This window comes from Oryctolagus cuniculus, chromosome 10 (genome assembly GCF_051225735.1).
Source record: "Oryctolagus cuniculus isolate XC-2025 breed Fujian yellow rabbit chromosome 10, ASM5122573v1, whole genome shotgun sequence".
Lineage (NCBI taxonomy): Eukaryota > Metazoa > Chordata > Mammalia > Lagomorpha > Leporidae > Oryctolagus > Oryctolagus cuniculus.
This window is the reverse complement of record NC_142876.1, coordinates 91,276,391-91,295,156: the sequence shown is the minus strand read 5'-3', so window position 1 is coordinate 91,295,156 and position 18,766 is coordinate 91,276,391. Positions and strand designations below refer to the sequence as shown.

Below are 18,766 nucleotides of genomic sequence, written 5' to 3'. Positions count from 1 at the left end.
CTCCCCAGATGGCCACAGTGGCCAGAGCTGGGCCTATCAGAAGCCAGGAGCCAGGAGCTTCTCCCAGGTCTCCCATGTGGGTGCAGGGGCCCAAGTACTTGGGCCCTCTCCTACTGCTTTCCCAGACCGCAGCAGAGAGCTTGATAGGAAGAGGAGTAGCTGGGACATGAGTAAGCTATTATATGGGAGCTGGCACCAAAGGCAGATAGCCTACTACGCCATAGTGCCAGTCCCTCAATTTTTTATTAAATTGTAAAAAAGAAGGAAGGAAGAATCCACTAATTCCTATTAGGGGAATTCTGGGATCAGGAAACAATTGAAGGATATTCCCAATATATACAATCTGGTGATTAAAAAAATTTAAACTTTTTTGAAAAAAAAATCAAATTAAGATAATAATAATGATGGTAATATCCAATTAAAAGTTCATACATAAGTGCTATATGTTAAGAATCCATTACCACCACCTTCAAAGTTAACAGAAATATCAAAAATGTTAGCCACAGAGTTGGAACACCAAAACATAATTGCTGAGTCAAATGCTGAGTCAGCAATTTAAGACAACAGTTATTACACCCACTTCTCACATCAGAGTGCCGAGGTTTGATTCGGAGCTCTGACGCCTGCCTCCAGTTTCCTGCTAATACAGATCCTGGCAGTCAGCAGCGATGGCCCCAATAACGGGGTTCGCGCCACTCACATAGGAGATATGGATTGGGTTCCTACCTCTCAGCTTGGCCTGGCCTAGCTGTGGCCATTATGGGTATAGGAGGAGTGAATTAGCAAGTGAGTATATTCTCTCTCTCCCCTTGTCTATCTCCTTCTCAAACAGTTAATGCTTTTAATTACTATAGGAGGAAGAGAGTCCCTTGCCATGGTTCTCAGCCCTGCAAGAATCAATATTTGTTTTTAACTGTGTTATCATTTTTAATCAAGAGATAATTTAGATACCATAAAATCCACCTTTATAAAGTATACAGTCCCGTGGCTTCTAGTGTATTCACAATGCTGCACAACCATCACCACTCTCTAATTCCACTCCATCTTCATCACCCCAAATGGAAACCCATAGCCATTGCAGTCAATCCCGACACCCTCTTTCCCCCAGACCCTGGAGACCCCCTCACCTACTTTCCGACTCTATTGAAGCTTGTTTGTATAGTAATATTTTTAATGTCTCCCCTAGAACTGTGAAATGAAATCTTCAGCTCATATAACCTATCCACATAAACGTTAGCCAGCTTTATTATGTGCGTATGATCACTGTGCACACGCCACTTAACATGGTTTGCAGTCTTCCCATTCACCAGCGAGGGCTCCACAGTGTCATTTTCAATGACTGAAGGAATTCCATCAACTACACAGTGTATAATGCATCTAACTATTCCACAGAGTCAGAATTTAAATTTGAATGCCGATTTTTAGATAATCGGGTAACTGGGTTTAAACATTTATGTTTATATTTCAAAAACTGCTTTCATAAAGAAGCCACTGGCATGCCATCCGTTTTCAGTTGTCTACAGCTTTGAGAGCCTGGCCTGGGAGACTCTGTGCCTCTGAACACACCATGTATTTTAGAGTAATGCGAGACTAGTTCATTCTATCCTAAGGAATTTTATAGCCCTTTTGGTGGCAGTCCCTAAGGGATATACAATCCTCCAAGGTGCTTTGCAGAAATTCTATTTTAAAAGCTCCATACCTCTAATCCTCCACCTGCGGTGCCAGCACCCTGGGTTCTAGTCCCGGTTGGGGCACTGGATTCTGTCCTGTTTGCTCCTCTTCCAGTCCAACTCTCTGCTGTGGCCTGGGAAGGCAGTGGAGGATGGCCCAAGTGCTTGGGCCCTGCACCTGCATGGGAGACCAGGAGGAGGTGCCTGGCTCCTGGCTTGGATCCATGCAGCATGCCGGCCACATTGCGCTAGCCATTGCGGCCATTTTGGGGTGAACCAATGGAAAGGAAGACCTTTCTCTCTGTCTCTCTCTCTCTCACTGTCTAACTCTGCCTGTCAAAAAAAAAAAAAAAAAAGGGTCTATACCTGCTGTGTTTAAACATTACAGTCAATGCAGATTCAGGGGGAGAAGAATTGTTTCCTGGCATTGTTTGGTATGGAGTGATATTCTCTTACATCCAGCCTCATAGCCATAAAACTTTATCTCACAAAGTGTAATGTTAGCATCTCAGTCTGACTTGCTTCTGCTTTCTTGTATCAAATAATAAAATTAATAATAATAATAAAAAATAAGAAGTATTTTCTAGAAATGATGTTTGCACAGGCCCTAACTGCCTAGGAATTTGCATTTGTATAAAAAGGACTAAAGCCCAGTTTCACAATCAGCCAAGATCTCAGTCTTTTATTTTACTTTTATTATGGAAGCCAGGGCAGTCCTAATAAATCCTCCTTCCCATGCCCAGCAGACTTAAAAACCCATTTTTGAGCTCTACTGACTCCATTAGTCTTGAACTTTGGTATTAAATACCTATGGAGGAAAAGAGGAGGAGAAGAGATGACAAGAAGGGGAACAGTAAGAGGCACAGGGCCATGAGGGAAGGGAGACACACAATGCTCATTCCTTGAAGAACGAGGCAAAAGCCGACTGTACGAAGAATCTATCATGTCTCAAAGACCGCCTTGCCCAAGGCTTAGCATGGGATTCACAGAATGCGTACCATGCTTGTGTGCTATTTCCTAGACACTACCGTACATGAACCCCTCTGACTTCAGCTCTGTTTTAGGACTCCATGATTTAGTCTCTGTTTTAGTGGTTGCACGATAATAATTTTATGACAAAAGGTAAATGTCTTGTAAACTAATGGGAAACATACTGTTTGGGGCAGCTGATAAGGTCAGGATTTGTGGCTGCCACACAGAGGGTCTCTCTGACCTCAACGATGACATAACAAAACAGCAGTGTGCCACAAATGACTCATGATTTTCTCAGTTCTCTCAATTGACTCCTATTAATATATATGCACATCATAAGCACTCACCTTCACAGTCTGTCCAGCTTCAGGACCATCCTAGAAGCAGAAAGAAAAAAAAAAAAAACAACAGAGGTGAGAACAGAGAGAGATGGCACCTGCTGCTTATTCAGAAATATTGCCCATTAATAATTCAGATCCAATTTCATTGTGCGTTAATTTATAGTATCTCATGGGGACCATTCTCTTCAAATGCATGGGTCCAGACAGTTCTCCATTTCCGCCCAAGAATAAGTGAGAAGTTATGTATAAAAATCCTATAAATTATCCAGTGATCCAACCCCCTTGCTACTTTTCATGCTCTTTGCTCTTGGCTATGGTTTTAATTGCATTAAAGAGGGCTGAACATGTTTGGGGAGGTGAAATATCATACTTTTTGGTTATCTTTAAATCAGTTCTGGTTTAATTAATGACTGATTACTTTAGTTTCTACTCAGCAAGTCTGCAGTAGATGTAATTTATTATGTAAGAATACAGAGGAATTCATCTGGGCAGAGGCCTCTCTTAGTATTCTGAACTTGGCAAAAAAAACAGGAGCATTCACTGTAGTTGAGCCTCTTTCCCCTTCAGGTCTTTCTGAAGCCCAACAAATCTACTGGCTTAGCTGAAAATGAGCAAGCCTGCCTGGTCACCAGCCATGACACAAAGGAAACACAAGTGCTTAGACGGTGTAAGAGCAAAACATGCACTGTCTCTACAGTGAGAAAATGCAAAATGGAATTAGGACTCCACGGCTTTGGCCAGGTGTTTGTACCTCAATGAAACTGACTAATGAGGCAAGAAGGTAGACTGTGCTGTGGCAAGGGTTAAGCAGAACTATGGGCATCCATGGTTTTTCAACTTGGAGTCACAGCCCACTAGTATGTCATGTCACTGACTTAACAGCTGCAACTAGCCTTAAAAAACAGAATAATTCAGAACATAACAGAACAAGAAGTATCAGAAGGTCCAGAATGGGTAAACACTGTATTATGAAATTCTGGGTTCCTTTATCTACATGTATAGGAATAGGATACATGGTTGTGAAATAGATGTATATATTATGGTGAGTTACAGTAAAACAAACAGAAACTTTAACAACACTATATATATGAAAGAATTCTAAGAACTATGCACAAGTCAGTTCTTCCATTTATTGAATTAACTCTATTAAGTCATGTTAGTTAACCAACACTGGTCATTTCCTATAAATACAACTTATGTCTTCCATTTCATTAAACACTGATAGATATTTTCATCTATTTTCCTTCAGCTGGTCTTCCTGGAAACATAATTTCCAACATTTGTTTGACAAATATACTTGGAATTGAATAATCTGCCTTTAAGTAACTCAACAGTTTTGACATATAAATACACACAAACACACCAAGTATTTTGGGGAAAGTTCACATATTCTCAACACAGGCAAGACAGTACATAAGAAATAAAAAATTTGAGAGGTGGATTAGCATGTTGAGTCACAGCCTTTATAACCTGAAAACACTGGCTTTCTTTATTCTCTTTGAAGGTCTATGGGACAAAACTGGAGGAGAAGAAGGATGGTAAACATTCAGTTTAACTAAAGAGCTAAGTGCAGAGTCTATGCATCTTGGAATAATCTATTTATTTCCACAGGACAATTGCATAGTCATCAGATTTCAGAGCCAGAAAGGACATTATTTATGAACTGATACCCAGACCGTTCTATAGAGCCTCTGAAAGGGGTAATGACAAGCTCCTAATGACTCACTCAATTCCTAACTGATGATTCTCATGGACCTTCTCCTCCCAACCTGACCACTGTTGGTCCGACCTCTGCGTAAAGAGCTCCAGTGGCTGGGGGTCTGATTTCTTTACCAGGCCAAGCAAGTCATTCTGCAGGCAGACCTACCTCTGAGGATCACTGCTGCTTGAATTAAAAGTAGGGAAAAGAAAAGCCACGTGAGGGCGAGGCACAAACTGCACATCACTGCTCCCCTGGAACTACACAGGAGGGCTCGGTCCATGCACTGCTCAAAATGCTTTTACCACGGAATAAAAATGACCTGTCAAGCCCCAGTTCCAGTAAAAGATCTGGAGTGTCTTCATGTCCATTTAATCTCAAGTCCAACATCCCCACCTGCTTTATAAACAGCACTAAAGCATTACCTTGAGTGACATCTCAATAGTGCATTCTGGGGCTGAGGAACAGAAGGGCTGCTTTGGACTTGTCCACCTTTTCCTGCTACTACCTAAGACGCAGAAACCACAGCTTCCTTCCTGGGGCCAGGGCAGGAGTAAAGAGCTCAATGCTAGGATTTGAAAAGGGAGAAAAGTCATTTCTGAGTAATATGTGCACTCACCTGAATGGAAAAGGTGAGCGAGGTCCCTTGGAAATGCTTTTCCACCACTGTCCCAACTCTCTGAGTTGCCTGGAACAAATCAGCCACTTCATCAGGTCGCAGGTCCCGGAAGCGCTCCACTGGCCGCAGTGGGCACACAAGGACATCTACAGAAGATCTGTTAAGGCATACTCTGAACCATACAGCTGAGTCCCCTTGGCCCAAGGCCCAAACACTCAGAGACAAACACCTGCCAACCATTGTAACCAAAGAGCTAAAAGAGAGCTGAGAAACACGGATAGTTATGTTTTAATAGAGAAGCTGTGCCATGCAAAAGAATTCCTTTTTTTAGAAAACTTTTATTTAATAAATATAAATTTCAAAAGTACAACTTTTGGATTACAGTGGTTTTCCCCCCGTCACTACCCTCCACCCACAAACCATCTCATCTCCTACTCCCTCTCCCATCCCTTCTTTATTAAGATTCATTTTTAATTAACTTTATATACAGAAGATCAACTCTATATTAAGTAAAGGTTTCAACAGATTGTACCCACACAGACACACAAAGTATAAAGTACTGTTTGAAGACTAGTTATACCATTAATTCTCATAGTACAGCACATTAAGGACAGAGGTCCTACATAGGGAGCAAGTGCACAGTGACTGCCGTTGTTGATTTAACAACTGACCCTCTTATTTATGATGTCAATAATCACCCAAGGCTCTTGTCATGAGCTGCCAAGGCTATGGAAGCCTCTTGAGTTTGCCAACTCCAATCTTATTTATTTTTTATTTTATTTATTTATTTATTGGACAGGCAGAGTGGATAGAGTCAGAGAGAGAGAGAAAAGTCTTCCTTTGCCGTTGGTTCACCCTCAAATGGCCGCTGCGGCTTGCGCGCTGCGGCTGGCCACCGCGCTGATCCGATGGCAGGAGCCAGGTGCTTTTCCTGGTCTCCCATGGGGTGCAGGGCCCAAGTACTTGGGCCATCCTCCACTGCACTCCCTGGCCACAGCAGAGAGCTGGCCTGGAAATGGGGCAACCGGGACAGAATCCGGCGCCCTGACCGGAACTAGAACCCAGTGTGCCGGCGCCGCAAGGTGGAGGATTAGCCTAGTGAGCCGCAGTGCCGGCCACTCCAATCTTATTTAGACAAGGCCATGGTCAAAGTGGGAGTTCTTTCCTCCCTTCAGAGAAAGGTATCTCCTTCTTTGATGGCCTGTTCTTTCCACTGGGATCTCAATCAGAGATTGTTTCATTTAGGTCATTTTTCGCCAGAGTGTCTCAGGCATGGAAAGTCAAGGATTCCTTTTAAGACAATGGGATGTTAGCATATAGACAGACTCAAGTGCTTACTGAGATAATTGTCCCAGGAGGCAAGATCTCTTCTGCACCATTACTGTCTAAGTCCTCTTCTCCAGCTCTGTCCCCTCCAGCAGCCAAATGTACTAGCTTGGGAAAGCAACTGGAGTAATCCGTTGGCTTCTCTAGGTATAGCACCACGATTAAAATCTTAACCTTATTTTTTTTTTTCAGAGTAACAAGAGAAATTTGGAATGCATACAGCATAGTAGTTGTTTATTTTTACAAGGAGTGTAGTCATTCTGAGAATGTTTGGAAAACCTCATCTATAATTAAGAGATGTGCCATGTGATTAAGCAATTTATGACAAGGGTTCCCCAGACTCCTTACACAGAATCCAAGAAGACATTGGAGGTAAATCATTAATGAAAAGGGTTGCTTGCTTATACAAAGCCACATCAATGCCTTCTACAAGTTAACATAGGCAACATATTTATGGTGTGGATTTGAGTAAACATAAAGATTTTGAAGAAAAGAATGTAACTTTGAACCCTTATTCCTAGCAAATGAGAATTCACTATTAAATCATCTTAAGCATTTCAGCCCCTTTTGTATTTGAACCTATAAGGTAGGTGTATACACATATAGGCTTCCAAACATGTGTGTATCTGTGTGTGTACATATATTATACATTCAACATTACGTATCAGACACCCACAGAAGAAAAAAACACAGTGTTAGACTTACTTCTGTTTCTTTTTTCTTGTTGTTTTTAGAAAGCATACTTTTGCCTGGAGCTAAGCATCAAAAGGGCAGCATAAAAGCCCAATCCTGAGATTGCTAGTCTCACCAGAATACCAAGCACTTTAGTCCCTTGTGCCACTGGTGGAACTCAGGGCCCAGGGAAAAGCACCGTGCCCAGGGGAAGTGCTGGGTGGGTCCAATTTCCCTAAGAGAGGGGGCCAAGTAAAGAGGCCAAGTAAAGGGGCAAAGTAATTTTGCTCATCATCAGGAAACTCACATCTATGGCAAACTCAGAACAGGGGCATTGTTTAATCTGAGTCTATTTTTTCAAGAGAGTGGAAGGGAGGCCTTCACCCACAGGGCATCAGATACTTAAAAAGATAATTATCCTTCCTTGGCTGGGTTGCTTTATTATCATGGGTCAATGAACCGTTTAGAAATGAGGGATTTCCTTTTATTTCCTTTTAGCAGATGGCCAGCCTCCACACCCTCCTGAGTTACTTTCCTTTGATCAAAAGGCCGCTTCCCCATCTTCCTCCTCCTACTTTAATTTACACCCTCCCTTAGGCCCTGACTTCACCAAGTCTCAGCAAGACGACAATCATAGAGGCTTCCAACAACATCCTGACCTGCTGCGCTAGCTCTGCCTAAACACAGCAACTACGTGGAGAAGAGCATTTTACCTCAACACCCACTTCCTGAGAAAGCCAGCAGAATGAATCTGACCGCCTCTGAATTCAGTGTAAATTTCCTCGCTTCAATGACATCCAAGAGTTGTTTTGTGATGATGTTGTTTATTCAGTGCTATAAAACCTTGTTTTTGGGTTTTGCTTTGCCTGATGCTAAGGACTGGTTTGATCTAATATTCAACAAGTCAAAATGCTTAGGAAATGAAACGAAAATGACTGAATTGACCAGATGCTTTGTCCTGTGTACTCCCAGCCCAGGGACACAGTACCATACGCATTTATTACTTTTAATTACCATGTATAACAGTAATTCAACATGTCTTTAAAAAGTTGAACAGGCCTAATATATTCTCACTTAGGGGAATGTTTTTAGCAGCCTATTTGTGCAACAACGTCCAAATACTATATATTCCCTGGAACCAAGCGTTTTGTTAAGAAGTCATCTTATGTGTGTATTACACACGCATTGCTGAGCAAGTGATAACGAACAACACTGTGGGTAAGTATTTGGCAAAGAAGTTAAAATGTCACTGGTGATGCCCACATCTCATATTCGAGGGCCTGGGTTTGAGTTCTGGCTCTGCTTACCATTCTAGCTTCTGGCTCACATACACTGTAGGAGTCAGAAACTGATGGCTTGGGGAACTGGGTCCCTACCACCCACGTGGGAAATCTAGATAGGAGTTTGAGGCTCTTGGCTTCAGCATGGCCCAGCCTTGGATGATACAGGCATTTGGGCAGTAAAGCAGCAGATACAAGATCTCTGTCTGTCTCTGTCTCCCCGCCTTATAAATAAAATGAAAAATAAGAAAGAAGGACTTTTAGGGATGCTTACTTGGCATATGTTGGTTTGAGTGATCACTATGTTTGTTTGACTGCCACCTAGAAGATGGGCAAAGAAGCATCTTACCCTAGAAGTGACTGCAAGGGTGGACTCCACAGGGCTCCACCAGGAGATGCACAGATCTTGAATCCCACAGGGTTGGCTTCTGGATTCCCCGGTGCTCTGTGAATGGTTCAGTTGGCCAGTAGCACATTCACCACTGAACGTGTTCCTTGTGCCAGAGGATTAACCAACTCCCCTCAGTCTCTTTAAAATCAAAGCAGAAAAGATCCTACCTCACCACATGCTACATACATCCTGGCTCTTGCCTACCTACCTCCTCTTCCCCATCACCCTTTGCATAATACACATCTGAGTCATCTGACATATTCGCCTTCTTTTGATTCCTTAAATACACTAAACTCCAACTGCACGTGGGGCCTTTGGCCTGGGTATATTCTCTGTCTAGAATTCAATCCCCATTGGTTGCTTGTTTCTGATCATTCAATTCCTATTCAAATTGCCCTCCCTGAGAGAACCTCCACTTTGACTATGAGCTTGTCTGAACAAGATAAGAGTCGGAGAACTCAAGGGGCTTCCATAGCCTTGGAAACTCATGACTGGTGCATAGGGAGATTACTGATGCCATAGACAGGAGTGTCAATTGGTAAAGTCAACAACAGGAGTCACGGTGCACTTACTCCTCATGTAGGATCTCTGTCCTTAATGTGCTGTACATTGAGGCTTAATGCTATAACGAGTACTCAAACAGTATATTTCACTTTGTGTTTCTATGGGGGTGCAAACGGTTGAAATCTTTACTTAATGTATACTAAACTGATCTTCTGTAAAAAAAAAAAAAAAAGAAAAGAAAAGAAATTATCAATTCCCAACTTGACTCTCACTGGGATTAAACATGACAATAGGTCTGATCTGATTTCATATCATTAAAAAAATCATCTATTATTTTTCACTTTATGTTTCTGTGTGGGAGCAAACTGTTGAAATCCTTACTTAATGTATACTAAGCTGATCTTCTGTATATTAAGATAATCGAAAATGAATCTTGATGTGAATGGAAGGGGAGAGGGAGTGGGAAAGGGGAGGGTTGTGGGTGGGAGGGACGGTATGGGGGAAGCCATTGTAATCCATAAGTCGTACTTTGGAAATTTATATTCATTAAATAAAAGATTAAAAAAAGATAGATTTCCCTACTATTTCTGAAATAAAAAGAGTTTGAAATAAAAAAAAAATTGCCCTCCCTGGAAGCTGCATTCTAGGGGCAGCAATTTAAATTACCACCTAATGACTCTTACATCACTCTGTTTTAGTCCTTTCCACAGTCATTGTCACCAGCTCCAAGTGTTCTTGGTTGGCTCCTACCTACCAAAATGAGACTGTAAATCCTCTAGTGAAAGACTTTGTATTATTTACCACTGTTCCACTGCTGCTTAGAGGACCAGAGGCACTTGTGTCCTGCTGGAATGAGTAAATAAAGGATAAACCAGACACTTCAATCAGCCCCCACTGGGTACCAAGACTCTGACAGAATAGCAAGAGTAATACCGTAATTCCCAGTTATCTACAGAAGACTGGGAAAACCTGCAGAGCTGCATCCTTAATATTGGGCACAGTAAGTACTAATACTGGATGTGAGCTCAAGCAAGGTAAACTTATTTTTATATACACTAATTTTCACATAAACTAAAAGGAAAAACAATGAGGGTAGTATTTCATTTTAAGCAAATTTTATAACTAAAAAGAAGTGGTTTCTAGATTATTCAGACTCTCAAACTTCATGTAAGTGCTGCTTTATTACTGAGATAAAGAAATGTAGTTTTTTTTTATTCATTCAATGAACATCCAGCACCAGTTAAATGTGGACACTACTGAACTCTAGGAATAGCAAAGGAGTTTAACAATTTCTTCCTGTCCTTTCTTCCTTTCTAGGAAAGAGAACTGGAACTGCAGTTTTCAGCAAAATCAGAAGTAAGTATGTAAGAACAGAGAAGTGTAGAAAAACAGTAGAAACCTAGGGACAGAAGGCTCCAGTTTAACAATGGACAGCTTTTGAGTAGAATGGATTATCCTATGGTTACTTGGAAACAGAAACAAGTTTCTGAAGGACTTCAAGCCGTCCAGAACATTCTTCCAAACAGATGGTAAACATTTTTGGTTTTATGGGTCATATGACTAAGCCATCATAGAAAATACAAAAATGAATGAGTTCAGCAATATTCCATTAAACCTTCATTTACAAAAAGGGGAGGCAGGCCAGATTTGAACGAGGTAACTAAGGAAAACTTAAAATATTTGAGGGTCTTTCTTTCTTTTCCTAAGTTGAGGACAAGAAAGTTACATTAATTAGTTTGTTGAACAAAAACTTTGTCATCTTTTAAATGTTTGCTTTTTTAAGAAAAATGCTTGAGCCAGGGAGCCCATTTTAATGAACCTGAGTAGAAGTTCAGGGCTTTGTAAGTCTGAATCACAACCACTCCAAAGCACGTGACACTGAGGCTGCCCAGAGAACACAACTCAAAGAGTCTCTGCCATGTTGAATTGCAAAATACAAAGCCTGGGATCTGTAGACACAGAAGAGAACTAAGAAAAGGACCATTCCCAAATTCATTGGAGAATTACAGCAATTTTATAAAATAAGTGCATTAGCCTGAGGGGGAGGACATATTGCCTGAAGATGGAAGGTATGATTTGTTACATGTTGTTCCTAGAGAAAAAATTCAAGGAAAACAAATTAATTTTGAAGAACAGCAGATAGTTCTTATAATTATGCTGCCACTGTTTATAGACCAATTGTTCTAAGATAAACAATGGATGCAGTAGAATATGATTTGGAGACTCTCAGGCCTTGGCAATGGGTAAATCCCACATTATATGATGCTATAATGGCTTATTTTGAGTTCTGCCTCTTGGCATTAATGCCTGTGTTGAGATTTCTTAGCCAACACATTGATGACCATGAAAAAACTGTATGTGCTCAGTTCAATTTAATTCATGTTTATCCAGTGCTCAACATGTGTGGAAACTTGTGAAAGGGGCAATGAGAAGGAATCTGGTCCATTCCTATATCCAGTGTAGACAGATCCACTAAGAAATAACATTTTTAAAAGAAGGGCAATTGTTACAATTTAGGTTGGATATTTTAAAGACAAGTAGGTTTCTCACAGTAGAGGAAAAATCAAAGAAAACTTAGAGCAAATGAAATGCAAAATGAATTTTAAAAATGGAGGAGAAATTCTATCACTTGATTGGACTGGCAAACTACTCACTGAACCATCACACAACTAGAGCTTCCTCTCAGTCTCAGGTTTGTGATGGAATTGAGGAAGCCAAGACGGATAGGACACACTAGCTGACCTTCAAGAGTTTAAACTCCAGTGTCCCAACCTGTCACACAGTGTAAACAGATCATTACAACACAGACAGGCAAGAGCTATAGACAGAAATCATTACAAAATGTTGTGGAAGTACAGAGGAGGCTTTATCTAAAACTGCCTCAAGGTGCTAAACTTTTCCATGTTGTATCTTATTTCATTTTTCCAAAATTAGAATCATTTCTCCAAATTTGAGCCAAAGTCTGTCCTTGAAAATGGTCTACCAACTTAAAATTAGCTACTAAGAATGATGTAAATCATCCCTCTTTTAGTCAAAATCAGTTTTGTTTATACAAAGTACTCATTTACTTAATCTTTATAAATAAAATATGATTTTAATTTCCACTTTGCAGATTAAGAAATTAAAGCTTATAGAAAACAAGTTGCCAAGATGGTACATCCAAAATGACATTAAAAAGTAGAATTCAACCTAGGCCTGCCTAATTCTAAAGTTCATGTTATTAATAATGCTCTGATTGAGTGCTTTTTTATAGCTTTCATGACTCAGTCTCTTGTTAAAGTGCACCATGCACTTTCAGAGCTCCTCTGTTCACGGAAGACAATCACGATTTTCATTAAATATGAAGCTATTGTGCAAAACTGCTAACAATCTAAGATAGACTCAGCTTTGGATGAACAAAGGATGGTGGAATGAAGCCTCTGTTTGGGTAGTGAATCTGCCCTCATCGACAGTGAGACCAGTTAAATCAGAGGATCAAGAAAGAGAACTATCTGGCTCTGCTGGTTGAATGAGAGAAAGGAAGCAGAACCTGCCTTTTGTCTATTTTCTATCCTTCACTTTGGCTTGCTTCAAGCTGACCTGGCTCCCCTCAATGGAAAGACAGAGGAAGACTGAAATAGTGCAGTATCAATGGGTTAGGTTGTGAGACACACTGAGTCCCTTTGCTAGCTGTATATTCTAGTGATGAGAATCACTGACTTTCTCACATCGTTTGTATCATGGAAGACTACCAAAGACATAATAATGTCTCTTTTTTGGCTCTTCTTTTGTAGCTCAGCACTGACCATCTCCGTCCTTCTGGGCATAAAAACTTCAGGTGTTTTTGTCACATTAAAGCACTGTGACAATATGGCTAGCCCTATGTGGAGCTCTTACTGATACACAGCTAACTCAGAATAAGTACAAGAAAAGAAACCGAATGGAATCTTTCTACTACTTATGTGCCTAAAGTTGCAGTGGTTATTTGCAAATATAACCATAGGACTCCTCATCCCACATGCCCTGTTGCAATATGACTTTGCCCCTCTAACAAGAACTGGTGTCTATGCCCCTCCCATACTGCTACCTGGACTATAAAAACAACTGCAAAGTCCCAGAGAAGTCAAAACCAAAGTTAGACACTGCAAAAGTGAGAATCAGCCCAATGACATCAAGTTTTCACGATGCTGCTACATTTTTATTCAAAATCAATTTGCTAAGCTCAAAATGGGCTCATCAAGGCTAAAAACTGATGATTTTAAAAATAATTTTAAAAGCATTTCCATGACAAATACGAACTATTAGAATACAGAGTCATGACAGAGAAATGGAAATGTACGGATTCAGATGATTAATTAAAATGACAGCAGAATATTATTCTGAGTTGCTCAGACTTGCCCCATTTTTCTATATTTGATCTATTCTAGGAATTCAGAATATAAAAGTTACCAAAACAAATTAAATCATCAAAATATCATTGATTTTGATGAGGCTAATTAGTACATGTATATATGAATATGAAGTAAGGCGGTAGCAAATAATACACAGAATTAGTCATTTTTCTGAGCTAATATAAAGGAGTCTGCATTTCTCCTGCAGATTTGTGTGTGGCTTAATGACAAGCACAGAATTTTACAGCTTGCATTGCAGACTTGTGCAGATCTTCGGTAACTCATTATTTGCTCTAACAAGTACATGTATTCCTAGTCCTTGCAAATGCTTAACATAATACTTAATGTCATTTCAAAAAACAACAGACTAGATTGTGAGCTACTTTTTAGGAGAAGATTCAATTTAGTGGATTTAAATAACACGGTTACAGAACTTTGAATGAAAGTACATGACATCTCAGAAAGTAATCTGCTCTTCACAGTGTAGATACTTTGGTAAATCTCATATTACAACGGTAGAACTATTACCTCAAATAATTAAGAAGTACAGTTCTTGAGAATTACCATACCAATTTAGGCCACACCTTTCATCACTAGATATTAACATCCCAATTTCAGTAACACAGTGAAGGGTCCATGGGATATTCATCAACCACAGCATAAACACAATTTTAAGCAAATTTGAGTTCCAGAGTATGACAACCTCAAGAACGGGGTAACTAAGATAATGGTAGTTCTCTGCTCTCAGTAGGATCTCAAGGCAAGCATTTCACAGATAGCTACTATCTCATGTCTCCTCCTAGGGAATGCTTTGAGCTAAAGATACAGTGAGTCCTTGGGTCTAGGAGGAACACAAGCCACTTAACCTTCTCCAGGTATTGTGCCCTAAGCTACCTGCAACTCTTCTGCACTGGTCCAGATGCTCGAATGTGAGAATCAAATTCATACAGACAAGCAAACAGGGGGCTTTCAAAGAAAGGAACGTTATAGGGAAGCCTGCAGCCTGGAAGCATTCTGGTTCAAAGACTTTGGTTGGAATCACATATTTTCCTGTGAATTTTTCAAGGAAAAGGAATCCTAGGTTACTCATATATTAGCATGATATTTTGGGAGGATATGCTTACCTAAATATATATGCTTACCTAAATTAAATATGCAGGTAAGAAGTAAATAATATAAAAGTTTATTTTTAAAAGAGTTTATATATAAAGCTTACTGTAAAACTGAGTTGTATTGGGGCTGATGCCATAGTGTAGCAGGTAAAATCGTTGCCTGCAATGCCAGTATCCCATATGGGTGCCAGTTCCAGTCCCTGCTGTTCTACTTCCAACCCAGCTCTCTGCTATGTTCTGGGAAAGCAGCAGAAGATGGCCCAAGTCCTTGGGTCCCTGCACTCATGTGGGAGATCTGGAAGCAGCTTCTGGCTCCTGGCTTTGGATCAGCCCAGCTTCAGCTGTTGCAGTCATTTGGGGAGTGAACCAGTGGATAGAAGACCTCTCTCTCCCTCTTTCCCTTCCCCCCAACTCTGCATCTGCTGCTCTGTAACTCTGCCTTTCAAATAAATAAATAAATCTTTAAAAAAGAGTTGTGTAAAGCTGACACCATTGTCACACATCTAGTTCTTACCAAGTTTCTTGAGTGCATCATTTCTCTTATATTTCATTTACTACTGTGTGGTTTTGTTAGTGCACAAGGAACAATAAGCTACACCACGTGCACAAATGTATATACGCACACACACACACACACCATATAGTCTAGGTGTGTAGTAGGCTCTACCACTTAGGTTTGTGTAAGCGTACACTATGATTTTCACAAAACAACAAAATTGCCTAATACATCTCAGATCATATCCGCATCTTTAAGCAATGCATGACCAAAGAATGGTTGTTTGCCACCTAGTAGGTCCTAGAGATGTTCAGCAACACTTGGAGACATATGATATCATTTCCTGGTTTTCCAGATACAGAGCTGAGACCAAACGTGGTCACAACACTGTTAAGTGAAAGTCCTGGCAGGGCCATGTGGTATAGATGCTCAAGCTATTTCAATACTTCCCAAGGTTATAAAAATCTCCATACATCTCCAGCAGTCTACTAGAGTCCTTTAGGAGAATCCTGGTTCCATGAGATATTATTAGATGCTATTTGGAAAAAAAATTACTATATGATCAACATAAATTAAGAAACACTGGAAGAAATGAAGTAAAAAATAAGTTTCTTTACTGCAGCATGCACCAGTATATTTAATGGGCAAATATGCACTCCAAGTTCTCAAAAAGAAGAGAGACTATGCAGCATTTCTCAACTTTGCTTTTTTATGCAACAAGTATTACTATTTTGTGAACAATGCATAGTACAAATGCTCCAAGAATGTCATTGGCAAGTCCTGAGTATCACTTCTCAGTATGTGGAGATACCTGAAGTTGCCTGCTTTTTAAGCAAGAAATGTTACTAAACATCCTGCTAATCATAAAGACACATTTTATTTATTTCTATTTACTTAAATATGCTGAGAAATTTGGCATTAAAACACATGATGTGTGATACAGCAGTCATTAGTGATTTTGCCAGTATGTGTGATTGCCACATCTGGGCACAGGAAAGATTACACCTTCTAGATCTTTCTGGCTGGGTAAAGTTCAAGGAATTCCAAGCAAGGAGTTGTAAGCACATTTAGCATATGTCACTTCCAGACTGGAGCCTATCACAGCCACTATGAGACCTTAAAATTTGCCCTCCTTCTCCAAGACAACCAGGCAGCTTTCAACAATAGAGGCTTCCCTGAGAGTTGGGACCCTGCATTACAGGTCAGCAGTGAATTGTACTCATGACAGTCACAGTGTACAGAGCAAGTTTGTTATCCAACAAATTCTTCCTCTTCTACAACTTTTTAAGCTTTTATCTCTTTTGCTAACCCTAACCAGCTTGTAGTAGTTACTTAGTGGTTTGCATTGAAGACAGTTCTAAGGCCCTGATTGGCATCATGAGAGAAGACTGAAGAAATTTATGAGTTTTGGCTACCATGAGGGAGGAAAGAATATTAGCATGCATGTCAAGTCTCTGTCATTTTTCAATTAGAAAGCAATAAAAACATTTTCTCAAGGACTCCCTCTCTCCCTTTCCTAATGATAAAGAAGTCTTGTCTGGGTCTTGCAATGTCTCTGGGTAACCATCATGAAAATCTATTATCATTGTTATTGTCCTAGAGATAGACAGAAGTGTCTGGGATTTAGCTAATGCTGGTTAGGAGAGTTCTGAAAAGGAAAATTAACTGTCACTCAAAAGTGTCTGTCTATGATGATGTAAACAAGGGAATGGGAACACACCAATATGAAAATGTGATAAAAATGCTCAGAGGAGTTAAGAGTTGGAGGAGTGCTGCAAGAAAGAAATAAAGTGCGCTCAGCAAGTGAAACAAATATTTAAGAATCATCCCAATGAGGGATTGTTTTAAATTACAGTTATGCTCCAGTATCAGAATCATTCCCAAAACTCTTCGAAAGGCTTTTTAGACTAACACAGATCAGAAAGTAGTGCTAAAAATCCACAGTTCACTGGAGACCTTCTAGAAAACCACATGCAACATAAATAATTTAATAGTACAAAACAAGGTACACACTTTGATTCCATCAGTAAATGAACGGGGACAAAATGACCTGAGTGTCCATTTTCACAGGGTGGCCACAGTGAAATACAGAGTCCAAACTCCCACACAGAATGATTTTTTTTTGGCCAAGTTCTTTATCAGATCCTGAAAACCTGGGATTACTATTTAAGTGTTGCTCTAGCTACACAAGAGTACATAAAAATTCCTGTTTCCATCAGACCTTCAGGATAGTTGACCAAGCCAATGAAGCCAAAGAGGCATCCTAATTCAGATTATCATGTGAGAGCAAAGACCATCCAGACAGTAAACATGGAGAGAGAAAAACAAGATGGGAGGGAGACAGAAAGGGGCCGGGATGAGAAGGGGGAAGTATATCCAGCAGATAAACCATTCTGAAAACATAAAACTCACTCCTGTATAGACAGGCTCTACTAGCCCTCCTGGTGCCACACACAGACCTAAATGTTGGGAGGTCTTCAAAAAACATTTGGTGAAAGGAAAAATACATGAAGCCTTTGCATCGCTTTGTCTAGCAAACAACCCTTCCTCCTCCCTCCCTTCTTCCTTTGATTGTTTTAAGAGGCAGAGGGAGAAATGCACACAAGTACATGTACATACACAGATCTCTCATCTGCTGGTTCATTCCCAAAATCCTACAACAGCTGGAGTCAGGAGAGGCTAAAGCCAGGAGCCAAGAACTCAATTCAGACCTCCCACATGAATGGCAGAGACCCAACCTTGTGCTTGCTTCGGCAGCACATATACTAAAATTGCAAGCGACCCAACCACTTGAGCCATCACCACCACCTTCTACGGTGCACGTTAGCAAAAAGCTGGGATTTTCAGGAGTGGCATTGAGACTGAAATCCAAGCATTCAGTTATGGAGTGTGTCCCATGCAGCACATCATTACCAGGTCAAACACATGCTCTGGAAACAACTATTTCTCAAGAGTTGTTTGTTCTAAAGTTTCCAGCAATGTTGGTTTCTTAAGATACTAGTGAACCAGTCTAGACTCATATTGCTTCAACAAATATCATTAAGGAAATTTTAATACTAACAATAATAAATAAAAATTTAAAACCTGAGTCCTGAATTCTTAATCTAAAATGGACCCAACTAAAGCATAGGAAATAATAAACCCAAATGTCCTTCATGCATCAAAGGCCCTGCATGCCTTTTAAATGAAAAACTTGTGGACCATAAACTCATAGGAGCTTGAAAAGCCATGAGGGTAACATTGTTCTATGCTTTTTATTAATGATGAAGAAACCTCTTTTTTGACAAATATTAAATTCTTTAAATCAAAAAACT

The 18,766-nt window shown here is 40.2% G+C and overlaps 1 protein-coding gene across 1 annotated transcript in view; it reads right to left on the bottom strand.

Annotated features, from left to right (window-relative positions):
* FHIT (fragile histidine triad diadenosine triphosphatase) overlaps positions 1–18,766 on the bottom strand; it is a 1,587,164-nt gene that overhangs the window by 289,359 nt on the left and 1,279,039 nt on the right. The window contains exons 4-5 of the mRNA XM_002713411.6: positions 5,302–5,447; positions 2,990–3,019 (exon numbers count right to left, since the gene is read on the bottom strand). Coding sequence (XP_002713457.2) covers positions 2,990–3,019; positions 5,302–5,447 — 176 coding nt within the window. The remainder of the gene's footprint in view (positions 1–2,989; positions 3,020–5,301; positions 5,448–18,766) is intronic.